Source organism: Acipenser ruthenus, chromosome 17, assembly GCF_902713425.1.
Source record: "Acipenser ruthenus chromosome 17, fAciRut3.2 maternal haplotype, whole genome shotgun sequence".
NCBI classification, from domain to species: Eukaryota; Metazoa; Chordata; class Actinopteri; order Acipenseriformes; family Acipenseridae; genus Acipenser; species Acipenser ruthenus.
This window is the reverse complement of record NC_081205.1, coordinates 22,446,853-22,459,605: the sequence shown is the minus strand read 5'-3', so window position 1 is coordinate 22,459,605 and position 12,753 is coordinate 22,446,853. Positions and strand designations below refer to the sequence as shown.

The 12,753-nt window shown below is 37.5% G+C and overlaps 1 protein-coding gene across 1 annotated transcript in view; it reads right to left on the bottom strand.

The window, feature by feature from the left end:
* LOC117422850 (mucin-4-like) overlaps positions 1-12,128 on the bottom strand; it is an 85,431-nt gene extending 73,303 nt beyond the window's left edge. Inside the window, exons 1-42 of the mRNA XM_058990492.1 lie at positions 12,110-12,128; positions 10,382-10,453; positions 10,257-10,277; positions 10,039-10,107; positions 9,696-9,764; positions 9,353-9,421; positions 9,010-9,078; positions 8,664-8,735; positions 8,321-8,389; positions 7,978-8,046; positions 7,635-7,703; positions 7,462-7,530; positions 7,289-7,360; positions 6,946-7,014; positions 6,603-6,671; positions 6,260-6,328; positions 5,914-5,985; positions 5,571-5,639; positions 5,228-5,296; positions 4,885-4,953; positions 4,712-4,780; positions 4,542-4,610; positions 4,369-4,437; positions 4,196-4,267; positions 3,853-3,921; positions 3,727-3,747; positions 3,509-3,577; positions 3,336-3,404; positions 3,163-3,234; positions 2,817-2,888; positions 2,644-2,712; positions 2,474-2,542; positions 2,131-2,199; positions 1,785-1,856; positions 1,442-1,510; positions 1,316-1,336; positions 1,098-1,166; positions 925-993; positions 752-823; positions 406-477; positions 233-301; positions 63-131 (exon numbers count right to left, since the gene is read on the bottom strand). Of these exons, the coding sequence (XP_058846475.1) occupies positions 63-131; positions 233-301; positions 406-477; positions 752-823; positions 925-993; positions 1,098-1,166; positions 1,316-1,336; positions 1,442-1,510; positions 1,785-1,856; positions 2,131-2,199; positions 2,474-2,542; positions 2,644-2,712; positions 2,817-2,888; positions 3,163-3,234; positions 3,336-3,404; positions 3,509-3,577; positions 3,727-3,747; positions 3,853-3,921; positions 4,196-4,267; positions 4,369-4,437; positions 4,542-4,610; positions 4,712-4,780; positions 4,885-4,953; positions 5,228-5,296; positions 5,571-5,639; positions 5,914-5,985; positions 6,260-6,328; positions 6,603-6,671; positions 6,946-7,014; positions 7,289-7,360; positions 7,462-7,530; positions 7,635-7,703; positions 7,978-8,046; positions 8,321-8,389; positions 8,664-8,735; positions 9,010-9,078; positions 9,353-9,421; positions 9,696-9,764; positions 10,039-10,107; positions 10,257-10,277; positions 10,382-10,453; positions 12,110-12,128 (2,734 nt within the window). The remainder of the gene's footprint in view (positions 1-62; positions 132-232; positions 302-405; positions 478-751; positions 824-924; positions 994-1,097; positions 1,167-1,315; positions 1,337-1,441; positions 1,511-1,784; positions 1,857-2,130; positions 2,200-2,473; positions 2,543-2,643; positions 2,713-2,816; positions 2,889-3,162; positions 3,235-3,335; positions 3,405-3,508; positions 3,578-3,726; positions 3,748-3,852; positions 3,922-4,195; positions 4,268-4,368; positions 4,438-4,541; positions 4,611-4,711; positions 4,781-4,884; positions 4,954-5,227; positions 5,297-5,570; positions 5,640-5,913; positions 5,986-6,259; positions 6,329-6,602; positions 6,672-6,945; positions 7,015-7,288; positions 7,361-7,461; positions 7,531-7,634; positions 7,704-7,977; positions 8,047-8,320; positions 8,390-8,663; positions 8,736-9,009; positions 9,079-9,352; positions 9,422-9,695; positions 9,765-10,038; positions 10,108-10,256; positions 10,278-10,381; positions 10,454-12,109) is intronic.
* Positions 12,129-12,753: the final 625 nt, after the last annotated feature.

Below are 12,753 nucleotides of genomic sequence, written 5' to 3'. Positions count from 1 at the left end.
ACAAACAACAAAAGAGAGGCGTGTCTAGGGCTGTATTATTTTCCTCATTTCTAGTACTTTACCTGTTGTGGATGCTGTTGTTGGTGGATCTGTGGTGTTGGCTGTTTTTCCTGCAGTAGTGGATGGTTCAGCTGTAATAAAAAATGCCAAATATATATTCAAAGTTAGAGCTACACAAATCTCTAGAGTTTGGTCTATGTATACATTACTTTCAACATGAGTAGAGTATTACCTGTTGTAGATGCTGCTGTTGTTGGTGCAGTGGCGGGTGCTGTTGTACCATCTGGAGTGGTTGTCTTGGCTGCAACAAAAAACGACAAAATATTAGTTCAAAATCTAATTTACAAACAACAAAAGAGAGGCGTGTCTAGGGCTGTATTATTTTCCTCATTTCTAGTACTTTACCTGTTGTGGATGCTGTTGTTGGTGGTTCTGTGGTGTTGGCTGTTGTTTTTCCTTCAGTAGTGGATGGTTCAGCTGTAATAAAAAATTCCAAATATGAATTCAAAGTTAGATCTACACAAATCTCTAGAGTTTGGTCTATGTATACATTATTTTCTACATGAGTAGAGTATTACCTGTTGTAGATGCTGCTGTTGTTGGTGCAGTGGCGGGTGCTGTTGTACCTTCTGGAGTGGTTGCCTCGGCTGCAACAAAAAACGACAAAATATTAGTTCAAAATCTAATTTACAAACAACAAAAGACAGGCATGTCTAGGGCTGTATTATTTTCCTCATTTCTAGTACTTTACCTGTTGTGGATGCTGTTGTTGGTGGTTCTGTGGTGTTGGCTGTTGTTTTTCCTGCAGTAGTGGATGGTTCAGCTGTAATAAAAAATGCCAAATATGAATTCAAAGTTAGATCTACACAAATCTCTAGAGTTTGGTCTATGTATACATTATTTTCAACTTGAGTAGAGTATTACCTGTTGTAGATGCTTCTGTTGTTGGTGCAGTGGTCGGTGCTGTTGTACCTTCTGCAGTGGTTGTCTTGGCTGCAACAAAAAACGACAAAATATTAGTTCAAAATCTAATTTACAAACAACAAAAGAGAGGCATGTCTAGGGCTGTATTATTTTCCTCATTTCTAGTACTTTACCTGTTGTGGATGCTGTTGTTGGTGGATCTGTGGTGTTGGCTGTTTTTCCTGCAGTAGAGGATGGTTCAGCTGTCATAAAAAATGCCAAATATGAATTGAAAGTTAGATCTACACAAATCTCTAGAGTTTGGTCTATGTATACATTATTTTCCACATGAGTAGAGTATTACCTGTTGTAGATGCTGCTGTTGTTGGTGCAGTGGTGGGTGCTGTTGTACCTTCTGGAGTGGTTGCCTCGGCTGCAACAAAAAAACGACAAAATATTAGTTCAAAATCTAATTTACAAACAACAAAAGACAGGTGTGTCTATGGCTGTATTATTTTCCTCATTTCTAGTACTTTACCTGTTGTGGATGCTGTTGTTGGTGGATCTGTGGTGTTGGCTGTTTTTCCTGCAGTAGTGGATGGTTCAGCTGTAATAAAAAATGCCAAATATGAATTCAAAGTTAGAGCTACAGAAATCTCTAGAGTTTGGTCTATGTATACATTATTTTCAACATGAGTAGAGTATTACCTGTTGTAGATGCTGCTGTTGTTGGTGCAGTGGCGGGTGCTGTTGTCACTTCTGGAGTGGTTGTCTTGGCTGCAACAAAAAACGACAAAATATTAGTTCAAAATCTAATTTACAAACAACAAAAGAGAGGTGTGTCTAGGGCTGTATTATTTTCCTCATTTCTAGTACTTTACCTGTTGTGGATGCTGTTGTTGGTGGTTCTGTGGTGTTGGCTGTTGTTTTTCCTTCAGTAGTGGATGGTTCAGCTGTAATAAAAAATGCCAAATATGAATTCAAAGTTAGATCTACACAAATCTCTAGAGTTTGGTCTATGTATACATTATTTTCAACATGAGTAGAGTATTACCTGTTGTAGATGCTGCTGTTGTTGGTGCAGTGGTGTGTGCTTTTGTACCTTCTGGAGTGGTTGTCTTGGCTGCAACAAAAAACGACAAAATATTAGTTCAAAATCTAATTTACAAACAACAAAAGAGAGGCGTGTCTAGGGCTGTATTATTTTCCTCATTTCTAGTACTTTACCTGTTGTGGATGCTGTTGTTGGTGGATCTGTGGTGTTGGCTGTTTTTCCTGCAGTAGAGGATGGTTCAGCTGTAATAAAAAATGCCAAATATGAATTGAAAGTTAGATCTACACAAATCTCTAGAGTTTGGTCTATGTATACATTATTTTCCACATGAGTAGAGTATTACCTGTTGTAGATGCTGCTGTTGTTGGTGCAGTGGCGGGTGCTGTTGTACCTACAGGAGTGGTTGTCTTGGCTGCAACAAAAAACGACAAAATATTAGTTCAAAATCTAATTTACAAACAACAAAAGAGAGGCGTGTCTAGGGCTGTATTATTTTCCTCATTTCTAGTACTTTACCTGTTGTGGATGCTGTTGTTGGTGGATCTGTGGTGTTGGCTGTTTTTCCTGCAGTAGTGGATGGTTCAGCTGTAATAAAAAATGCCAAATATATATTCAAAGTTAGAGCTACACAAATCTCTAGAGTTTGGTCTATGTATACATTACTTTCAACATGAGTAGAGTATTACCTGTTGTAGATGCTGCTGTTGTTGGTGCAGTGGCGGGTGCTGTTGTACCATCTGGAGTGGTTGTCTTGGCTGCAACAAAAAACGACAAAATATTAGTTCAAAATCTAATTTACAAACAACAAAAGAGAGGCGTGTCTAGGGCTGTATTATTTTCCTCATTTCTAGTACTTTACCTGTTGTGGATGCTGTTGTTGGTGGTTCTGTGGTGTTGGCTGTTGTTTTTCCTTCAGTAGTGGATGGTTCAGCTGTAATAAAAAATTCCAAATATGAATTCAAAGTTAGATCTACACAAATCTCTAGAGTTTGGTCTATGTATACATTATTTTCTACATGAGTAGAGTATTACCTGTTGTAGATGCTGCTGTTGTTGGTGCAGTGGCGGGTGCTGTTGTACCTTCTGGAGTGGTTGCCTCGGCTGCAACAAAAAACGACAAAATATTAGTTCAAAATCTAATTTACAAACAACAAAAGACAGGCATGTCTAGGGCTGTATTATTTTCCTCATTTCTAGTACTTTACCTGTTGTGGATGCTGTTGTTGGTGGTTCTGTGGTGTTGGCTGTTGTTTTTCCTGCAGTAGTGGATGGTTCAGCTGTAATAAAAAATGCCAAATATGAATTCAAAGTTAGATCTACACAAATCTCTAGAGTTTGGTCTATGTATACATTATTTTCAACTTGAGTAGAGTATTACCTGTTGTAGATGCTTCTGTTGTTGGTGCAGTGGTCGGTGCTGTTGTACCTTCTGCAGTGGTTGTCTTGGCTGCAACAAAAAACGACAAAATATTAGTTCAAAATCTAATTTACAAACAACAAAAGAGAGGCATGTCTAGGGCTGTATTATTTTCCTCATTTCTAGTACTTTACCTGTTGTGGATGCTGTTGTTGGTGGATCTGTGGTGTTGGCTGTTTTTCCTGCAGTAGAGGATGGTTCAGCTGTCATAAAAAATGCCAAATATGAATTGAAAGTTAGATCTACACAAATCTCTAGAGTTTGGTCTATGTATACATTATTTTCCACATGAGTAGAGTATTACCTGTTGTAGATGCTGCTGTTGTTGGTGCAGTGGTGGGTGCTGTTGTACCTTCTGGAGTGGTTGCCTCGGCTGCAACAAAAAAACGACAAAATATTAGTTCAAAATCTAATTTACAAACAACAAAAGACAGGTGTGTCTATGGCTGTATTATTTTCCTCATTTCTAGTACTTTACCTGTTGTGGATGCTGTTGTTGGTGGATCTGTGGTGTTGGCTGTTTTTCCTGCAGTAGTGGATGGTTCAGCTGTAATAAAAAATGCCAAATATGAATTCAAAGTTAGAGCTACAGAAATCTCTAGAGTTTGGTCTATGTATACATTATTTTCAACATGAGTAGAGTATTACCTGTTGTAGATGCTGCTGTTGTTGGTGCAGTGGCGGGTGCTGTTGTCACTTCTGGAGTGGTTGTCTTGGCTGCAACAAAAAACGACAAAATATTAGTTCAAAATCTAATTTACAAACAACAAAAGAGAGGTGTGTCTAGGGCTGTATTATTTTCCTCATTTCTAGTACTTTACCTGTTGTGGATGCTGTTGTTGGTGGTTCTGTGGTGTTGGCTGTTGTTTTTCCTTCAGTAGTGGATGGTTCAGCTGTAATAAAAAATGCCAAATATGAATTCAAAGTTAGATCTACACAAATCTCTAGAGTTTGGTCTATGTATACATTATTTTCAACATGAGTAGAGTATTACCTGTTGTAGATGCTGCTGTTGTTGATGCAGTGGTCCGTGCTGTTGTACCTTCTGCAGTGGTTGTCTTGGCTGCAACAAAAAACGAGAAAATATTAGTTCAAAATCTAATTTACAAACAACAAAAGAGAGGCATGTCTAGGGCTGTATTATTTTCCTCATTTCTAGTACTTTACCTGTTGTGGATGCTGTTGATGGTGGTTCTGTGGTGTTGGCTGTTTTTCCTTCAGTAGTGGATGGTTCAGCTGTAATAAAAAATGCCAAATATGAATTCAAAGTTAGATCTACACAAATCTCTAGAGTTTGGTCTATGTATACATTATTTTCAACATGAGTAGAGTATTACCTGTTGTAGATGCTGCTGTTGTTGATGCAGTGGTCCGTGCTGTTGTACCTTCTGCAGTGGTTGTCTTGGCTGCAACAAAAAACGAGAAAATATTAGTTCAAAATCTAATTTACAAACAACAAAAGAGAGGCATGTCTAGGGCTGTATTATTTTCCTCATTTCTAGTACTTTACCTGTTGTGGATGCTGTTGATGGTGGTTCTGTGGTGTTGGCTGTTTTTCCTTCAGTAGTGGATGGTTCAGCTGTAATAAAAAATGCCAAATATGAATTCAAAGTTAGATCTACACAAATCTCTAGAGTTTGGTCTATGTATACATTATTTTCAACATGAGTAGAGTATTACCTGTTGTAGATGCTGCTGTTGTTGGTGCAGTGGTGTGTGCTGTTGTACCTTCTGGAGTGGTTGTCTTGGCTGCAACAAAAAACGACAAAATATTAGTTCAAAATCTAATTTACAAACAACAAAAGACAGGTGTGTCTAGGGCTGTATTATTTTCCTCATTTCTAGTACTTTACCTGTTATGGATGCTGTTGTTGGTGGATCTGTGGTGTTGGCTGTTTTTCCTGCAGTAGTGGATGGTTCAGCTGTAATAAAAAATGCCAAATATGAATTCAAAGTTAGAGCTACACAAATCTCTAGAGTTTGGTCTATGTATACATTATTTTCAACATGAGTAGAGTATTACCTGTTGTAGATGCTGCTGTTGTTGGTGCAGTGGTGTGTGCTGTTGTACCTTCTGGAGTGGTTGTCTTGGCTGCAACAAAAAACGACAAAATATTAGTTCAAAATCTAATTTACAAACAACAAAAGAGAGGCGTGTCTAGGGCTGTATTATTTTCCTCATTTCTAGTACTTTACCTGTTGTGGATGCTGTTGTTGGTGGATCTGTGGTGTTGGCTGTTTTTCCTGCAGTAGTGGATGGTTCAGCTGTAATAAAAAATTCCAAATATGAATTCAAAGTTAGATCTACACAAATCTCTAGAGTTTGGTCTATGTATACATTATTTTCCACATGAGTAGAGTATTACCTGTTGTAGATGCTGCTGTTGTTGGTGCAGTGGCGGGTGCTGTTGTACCTTCTGGAGTGGTTGCCTCGGCTGCAACAAAAAACGACAAAATATTAGTTCAAAATCTAATTTACAAACAACAAAAGACAGGCATGTCGAGGGCTGTATTATTTTCCTCATTTCTAGTACTTTACCTGTTGTGGATGCTGTTGTTGGTGGTTCTGTGGTGTTGGCTGTTGTTTTTCCTGCAGTAGTGGATGGTTCAGCTGTAATAAAAAATGCCAAATATGAATTCAAAGTTAGATCTACACAAATCTCTAGAGTTTGGTCTATGTATACATTATTTTCAACATGAGTAGAGTATTACCTGTTGTAGATGCTTCTGTTGTTGGTGCAGTGGTGTGTGCTGTTGTACCTTCTGGAGTGGTTGTCTTGGCTGCAACAAAAAACGACAAAATATTAGTTCAAAATCTAATTTACAAACAACAAAAGACAGGTGTGTCTAGGGCTGTATTATTTTCCTCATTTCTAGTACTTTACCTGTTGTGGATGCTGTTGTTGGTGGATCTGTGGTGTTGGCTGTTTTTCCTGCAGTAGTGGATGGTTCAGCTGTAATAAAAAATGCCAAATATGAATTCAAAGTTAGAGCTACACAAATCTCTAGAGTTTGGTCTATGTATACATTATTTTCAACATGAGTAGAGTATTACCTGTTGTAGATGCTGCTGTTGTTGGTGCAGTGGTGTGTGCTGTTGTACCTTCTGGAGTGGTTGTCTTGGCTGCAACAAAAAACGACAAAATATTAGTTCAAAATCTAATTTACAAACAACAAAAGAGAGGCGTGTCTAGGGCTGTATTATTTTCCTCATTTCTAGTACTTTACCTGTTGTGGATGCTGTTGTTGGTTGATCTGTGGTGTTGGCTGTTTTTCCTGCAGTAGTGGATGGTTCAGCTGTAATAAAAAATTCCAAATATGAATTCAAAGTTAGATCTACACAAATCTCTAGAGTTTGGTCTATGTATACATTATTTTCAACATGAGTAGAGTATTACCTGTTGTAGATGCTGCTGTTGTTGGTGCAGTGGCGGGTGCTGTTGTACCTTCTGGAGTGGTTGCCTCGGCTGCAACAAAAAACGACAAAATATTAGTTCAAAATCTAATTTACAAACAACAAAAGACAGGCATGTCTAGGGCTGTATTATTTTCCTCATTTCTAGTACTTTACCTGTTGTGGATGCTGTTGATGGTGGATCTGTGGTGTTGGCTGTTTTTCCTGCAGTAGTGGATGGTTCAGCTGTAATAAAAAATTCCAAATATGAATTCAAAGTTAGATCTACACAAATCTCTAGAGTTTGGTCTATGTATACATTATTTTCAACATGAGTAGAGTATTACCTGTGGTAGATGCTGCTGTTGTTGGTGAAGTCGTGTGTGCTGTTGTACCTTCTGGAGTGGTTGTCTTGGCTGCAACAAAAAATGACAAAATATTAGTTCAAAATCTAATTTGCAAACAACAAAAGAGAGGCGTGTCTAGGGCTGTATTATTTTCCTCATTTCTAGTACTTTACCTGTTGTGGATGCTGTTGTTGGTGGTTCTGTGGTGTTGGCTGTTGTTTTTCCTTCAGTAGTGGATGGTTCAGCTGTAATAAAAAATGCCAAATATGAATTCAAAGTTAGATCTACACAAATCTCTAGAGTTTGGTCTATGTATACATTATTTTCAACATGAGTAGAGTATTACCTGTTGTAGATGCTGCTGTTGTTGATGCAGTGGTCCGTGCTGTTGTACCTTCTGCAGTGGTTGTCTTGGCTGCAACAAAAAACGACAAAATATTAGTTCAAAATCTAATTTACAAACAACAAAAGAGAGGCATGTCTAGGGCTGTATTATTTTCCTCATTTCTAGTACTTTACCTGTTGTGGATGCTGTTGATGGTGGTTCTGTGGTGTTGGCTGTTTTTCCTTCAGTAGTGGATGGTTCAGCTGTAATAAAAAATGCCAAATATGAATTCAAAGTTAGATCTACACAAATCTCTAGAGTTTGGTCTATGTATACATTATTTTCAACATGAGTAGAGTATTACCTGTTGTAGATGCTGCTGTTGTTGGTGCAGTGGTGTGTGCTGTTGTACCTTCTGGAGTGGTTGTCTTGGCTGCAACAAAAAACGACAAAATATTAGTTCAAAATCTAATTTACAAACAACAAAAGACAGGTGTGTCTAGGGCTGTATTATTTTCCTCATTTCTAGTACTTTACCTGTTATGGATGCTGTTGTTGGTGGATCTGTGGTGTTGGCTGTTTTTCCTGCAGTAGTGGATGGTTCAGCTGTAATAAAAAATGCCAAATATGAATTCAAAGTTAGAGCTACACAAATCTCTAGAGTTTGGTCTATGTATACATTATTTTCAACATGAGTAGAGTATTACCTGTTGTAGATGCTGCTGTTGTTGGTGCAGTGGTGTGTGCTGTTGTACCTTCTGGAGTGGTTGTCTTGGCTGCAACAAAAAACGACAAAATATTAGTTCAAAATCTAATTTACAAACAACAAAAGAGAGGCGTGTCTAGGGCTGTATTATTTTCCTCATTTCTAGTACTTTACCTGTTGTGGATGCTGTTGTTGGTGGATCTGTGGTGTTGGCTGTTTTTCCTGCAGTAGTGGATGGTTCAGCTGTAATAAAAAATTCCAAATATGAATTCAAAGTTAGATCTACACAAATCTCTAGAGTTTGGTCTATGTATACATTATTTTCCACATGAGTAGAGTATTACCTGTTGTAGATGCTGCTGTTGTTGGTGCAGTGGCGGGTGCTGTTGTACCTTCTGGAGTGGTTGCCTCGGCTGCAACAAAAAACGACAAAATATTAGTTCAAAATCTAATTTACAAACAACAAAAGACAGGCATGTCGAGGGCTGTATTATTTTCCTCATTTCTAGTACTTTACCTGTTGTGGATGCTGTTGTTGGTGGTTCTGTGGTGTTGGCTGTTGTTTTTCCTGCAGTAGTGGATGGTTCAGCTGTAATAAAAAATGCCAAATATGAATTCAAAGTTAGATCTACACAAATCTCTAGAGTTTGGTCTATGTATACATTATTTTCAACATGAGTAGAGTATTACCTGTTGTAGATGCTTCTGTTGTTGGTGCAGTGGTGTGTGCTGTTGTACCTTCTGGAGTGGTTGTCTTGGCTGCAACAAAAAACGACAAAATATTAGTTCAAAATCTAATTTACAAACAACAAAAGACAGGTGTGTCTAGGGCTGTATTATTTTCCTCATTTCTAGTACTTTACCTGTTGTGGATGCTGTTGTTGGTGGATCTGTGGTGTTGGCTGTTTTTCCTGCAGTAGTGGATGGTTCAGCTGTAATAAAAAATGCCAAATATGAATTCAAAGTTAGAGCTACACAAATCTCTAGAGTTTGGTCTATGTATACATTATTTTCAACATGAGTAGAGTATTACCTGTTGTAGATGCTGCTGTTGTTGGTGCAGTGGTGTGTGCTGTTGTACCTTCTGGAGTGGTTGTCTTGGCTGCAACAAAAAACGACAAAATATTAGTTCAAAATCTAATTTACAAACAACAAAAGAGAGGCGTGTCTAGGGCTGTATTATTTTCCTCATTTCTAGTACTTTACCTGTTGTGGATGCTGTTGTTGGTTGATCTGTGGTGTTGGCTGTTTTTCCTGCAGTAGTGGATGGTTCAGCTGTAATAAAAAATTCCAAATATGAATTCAAAGTTAGATCTACACAAATCTCTAGAGTTTGGTCTATGTATACATTATTTTCAACATGAGTAGAGTATTACCTGTGGTAGATGCTGCTGTTGTTGGTGAAGTCGTGTGTGCTGTTGTACCTTCTGGAGTGGTTGTCTTGGCTGCAACAAAAAACGACAAAATATTAGTTCAAAATCTAATTTGCAAACAACAAAAGAGAGGCGTGTCTAGGGCTGTATTATTTTCCTCATTTCTAGTACTTTACCTGTTGTGGATGCTGTTGTTGGTGGATCTGTGGTGTTGGCTGTTTTTCCTGCAGTAGTGGATGGTTCAGCTGTAATAAAAAATGCCAAATATGAATTCAAAGTTAGATCTACACAAATCTCTAGAGTTTGGTCTATGTATACATTGTTTTCCACATGAGTAGAGTATTACCTGTTGTAGATGCTGCTGTTGTTGGTGCAGTGGCGGGTGCTGTTGTACCTTCTGGAGTGGTTGCCTTGGCTGCAACAAAAAACGACACAATATTAGTTCAAAATCTAATTTATAAACAACAAAAGAGAGGTGTGTCTAGGGCTGTATTATTTTCCTCATTTCTAGTACTTTACCTGTTGTGGATGCTGTTGTTGGTGGATCTGTGGTGTTGGCTGTTTTTCCTGCAGTAGTGGATGGTTCAGCTGTAATAAAAAATGCCAAATATGAATTCAAAGTTAGAGCTACACAAATCTCTAGAGTTTGGTCTATGTATACATTATTTTCAACATGAGTAGAGTATTACCTGTTGTAGATGCTGCTGTTGTTGGTGCAGTGGCGGGTGCTGTTGTACCTTCTGCAGTGGTTGTCTTGGCTGCAACAAAAAACGACAAAATATTAGTTCAAAATCTAATTTACAAACAACAAAAGACAGGTGTGTCTAGGGCTGTATTATTTTCCTCATTTCTAGTACTTTACCTGTTGTGGATGCTGTTGTTGGTGGTTCTGTGGTGTTGGCTGTTGTTTTTCCTTCAGTAGTGGATGGTTCAGCTGTAATAAAAAATGCCAAATATGAATTCAAAGTTAGATCTACACAAATCTCTACAGTTTGGTCTATGGAGGACCACCAGATCAAGACCCTGTCATGGCCAGCCCAATCTCCAGACCTGAACCCCATTGAAAACCTCTGGAATGTGATCAAGAGGAAGATGGATGGTCACAAGCCATCAAACAAAGCCGAGCTGCTTGAATTTTTGCGCCAGGAGTGGCATAAAGTCACCCAACATCAATGTGAAAGACTGGTGGAGAGCATGCCAAGACGCATGAAAGCTGTGCTTGAAAATCAGGGTTATTCCACCAAATATTGATTTCTGAACTCTTCCTAAGTTAAAGCATTAGTATTGTGTTGTTTAAAAATGAATATGAACTTATTTTCTTTGCATTATTCGAGGTCTAACAACACTGCATCTTTTTTGTTATTTTGACCAGTTGTCATTTTCTGCAAATAAATGCTCTAAATGACAATATTTTTATTTGGAATTTGGGAGAAATGTTGTCAGTAGTTTATAGAATAAAACAAAAATGTTCATTTTACCCAAACACATACCTATAAATAGTAAAACCAGAGAAATTGATAATTTTGCAGTGGTCTCTTAATTTTTTCCAGAGCTGTATATATACACTGAGTGTACAAAAGTACAAAACATTAGGAACACCTGCTCTTTCCATGAAATAGACTGACGAGGTGAATCCAGGTGAAAGCTATGATCCCTTATTGATGTAACCTGTTAAATCCACTTCAATCAGTGTAGATGAAGGGGAGACACGTTAAAGAAGGATTTTTAAGCCTTGACACAATTGAGACATGGATTGTGTATGTGTGCCATTCAGAGGGTAAATGGGCAAGACAAAAGATTTAAGTGCCTTTGAACGGGGTATGGTAGCAGGTTCACAATAGTGAACTAAGTGCAGGAACGTGTAGCCTAACCAGCCACTCAAGCAGCAGAACTCGTTTTTAAACCAGTTAAACATGCACAACCAGCTCTGCATTTTTTTTCTTGTCTTTTACTGAAATGTTATCTATATCTAAAATTCACCAAGTTTGCAAAGTATTTAACATTCTAAGCGTGCACTATTTAAAAAGAAAAAAAAAAACTTACATATTTAACAGGAACCACTATGGTGCACAAAGGAGCTCCTGTAATAAATTCCTGGGGTATTTATTTGAAGCTTTGTATCATCAACAGGCATTCATTTATCATTGTGGTGCAGATGGACATGTATGCTGTATTTATATTTAGGTACTCAAGCAAACACAACTGTATTAGTCAAGCAGATGGCAGTCTATGTATTGTAATGTAAAATTAAGAAACTGAGTCCACTAAATACATCACTAGCTGAAATGTTTATCTACTTGAAGTATTTTATTTTTCTTACACTGTAGTTTTAAACTAATTCTGATTGAGCGCTGTGTATTACAATAGTTTTGAGAATTAATAATACTGCATTTAGAAATATAAAAAAAACAAAGTCAAGGTTTTGACTAGAAATAGTTTTCAATGTTTTCAATGGTTACCTACTCTACATTGAAAAAGACTAGTCGAAACGGTTATCAATACATGTATCAAATTTATGAAGCTTCAGTATGGAATTATGAGACAAGTATCAATTTTAAACAGAAACATTTGAAAATAAGCAAATTCTTACCTGTCGCAACTAATAACATGTAGATCCATAAACCACAAATGATTTTCTTTTTCTGTTTATTCATTTTTCAATGCTTTTATTTAACAATATTGTTCAATGACTTTCAAACTTAATAAGGACAGAGTCCTCTGCTTTGTGCTTTCACGTGAGAGACAGGTGCATCTGATTCTCCTGGACTTTATTATAGGAGTAAAATGAGAAGGCGGGGTCTTGGTCCCTAAAACAAGACTGTCCAGTTTAGTCCGAAGCACGTTTGCCTCTTTCATTCCTAAAAGATTCCTGAATTACTGACAATTATCACTGTAGTGCAAATAAGACCAGTTGCTTATAATTTCACTTATACATGTTTGCATATGTGCCTCATACAAGCAAACCATGCAAGTATTTTGACGAGACAGGGGTACATGGATATCCGATGTGATTGGTAGCAGAGAAAGAAATGACACGCTAAATGAATGCTCAGGCAGTTTATTATTGCAGAGCCCAAAAGGTTTTTACTTGTTTACTATGCAACTAATTTGCATAGTGCCCCCCGCTACAACTTTTTTGTAATTTGAACAATAAAGCTGTTTAGTATTTGCATATAAAACATTTATGAAAAAAACCCTTAACAATATAATGATGGCCATTTCAGGTCACCTGAC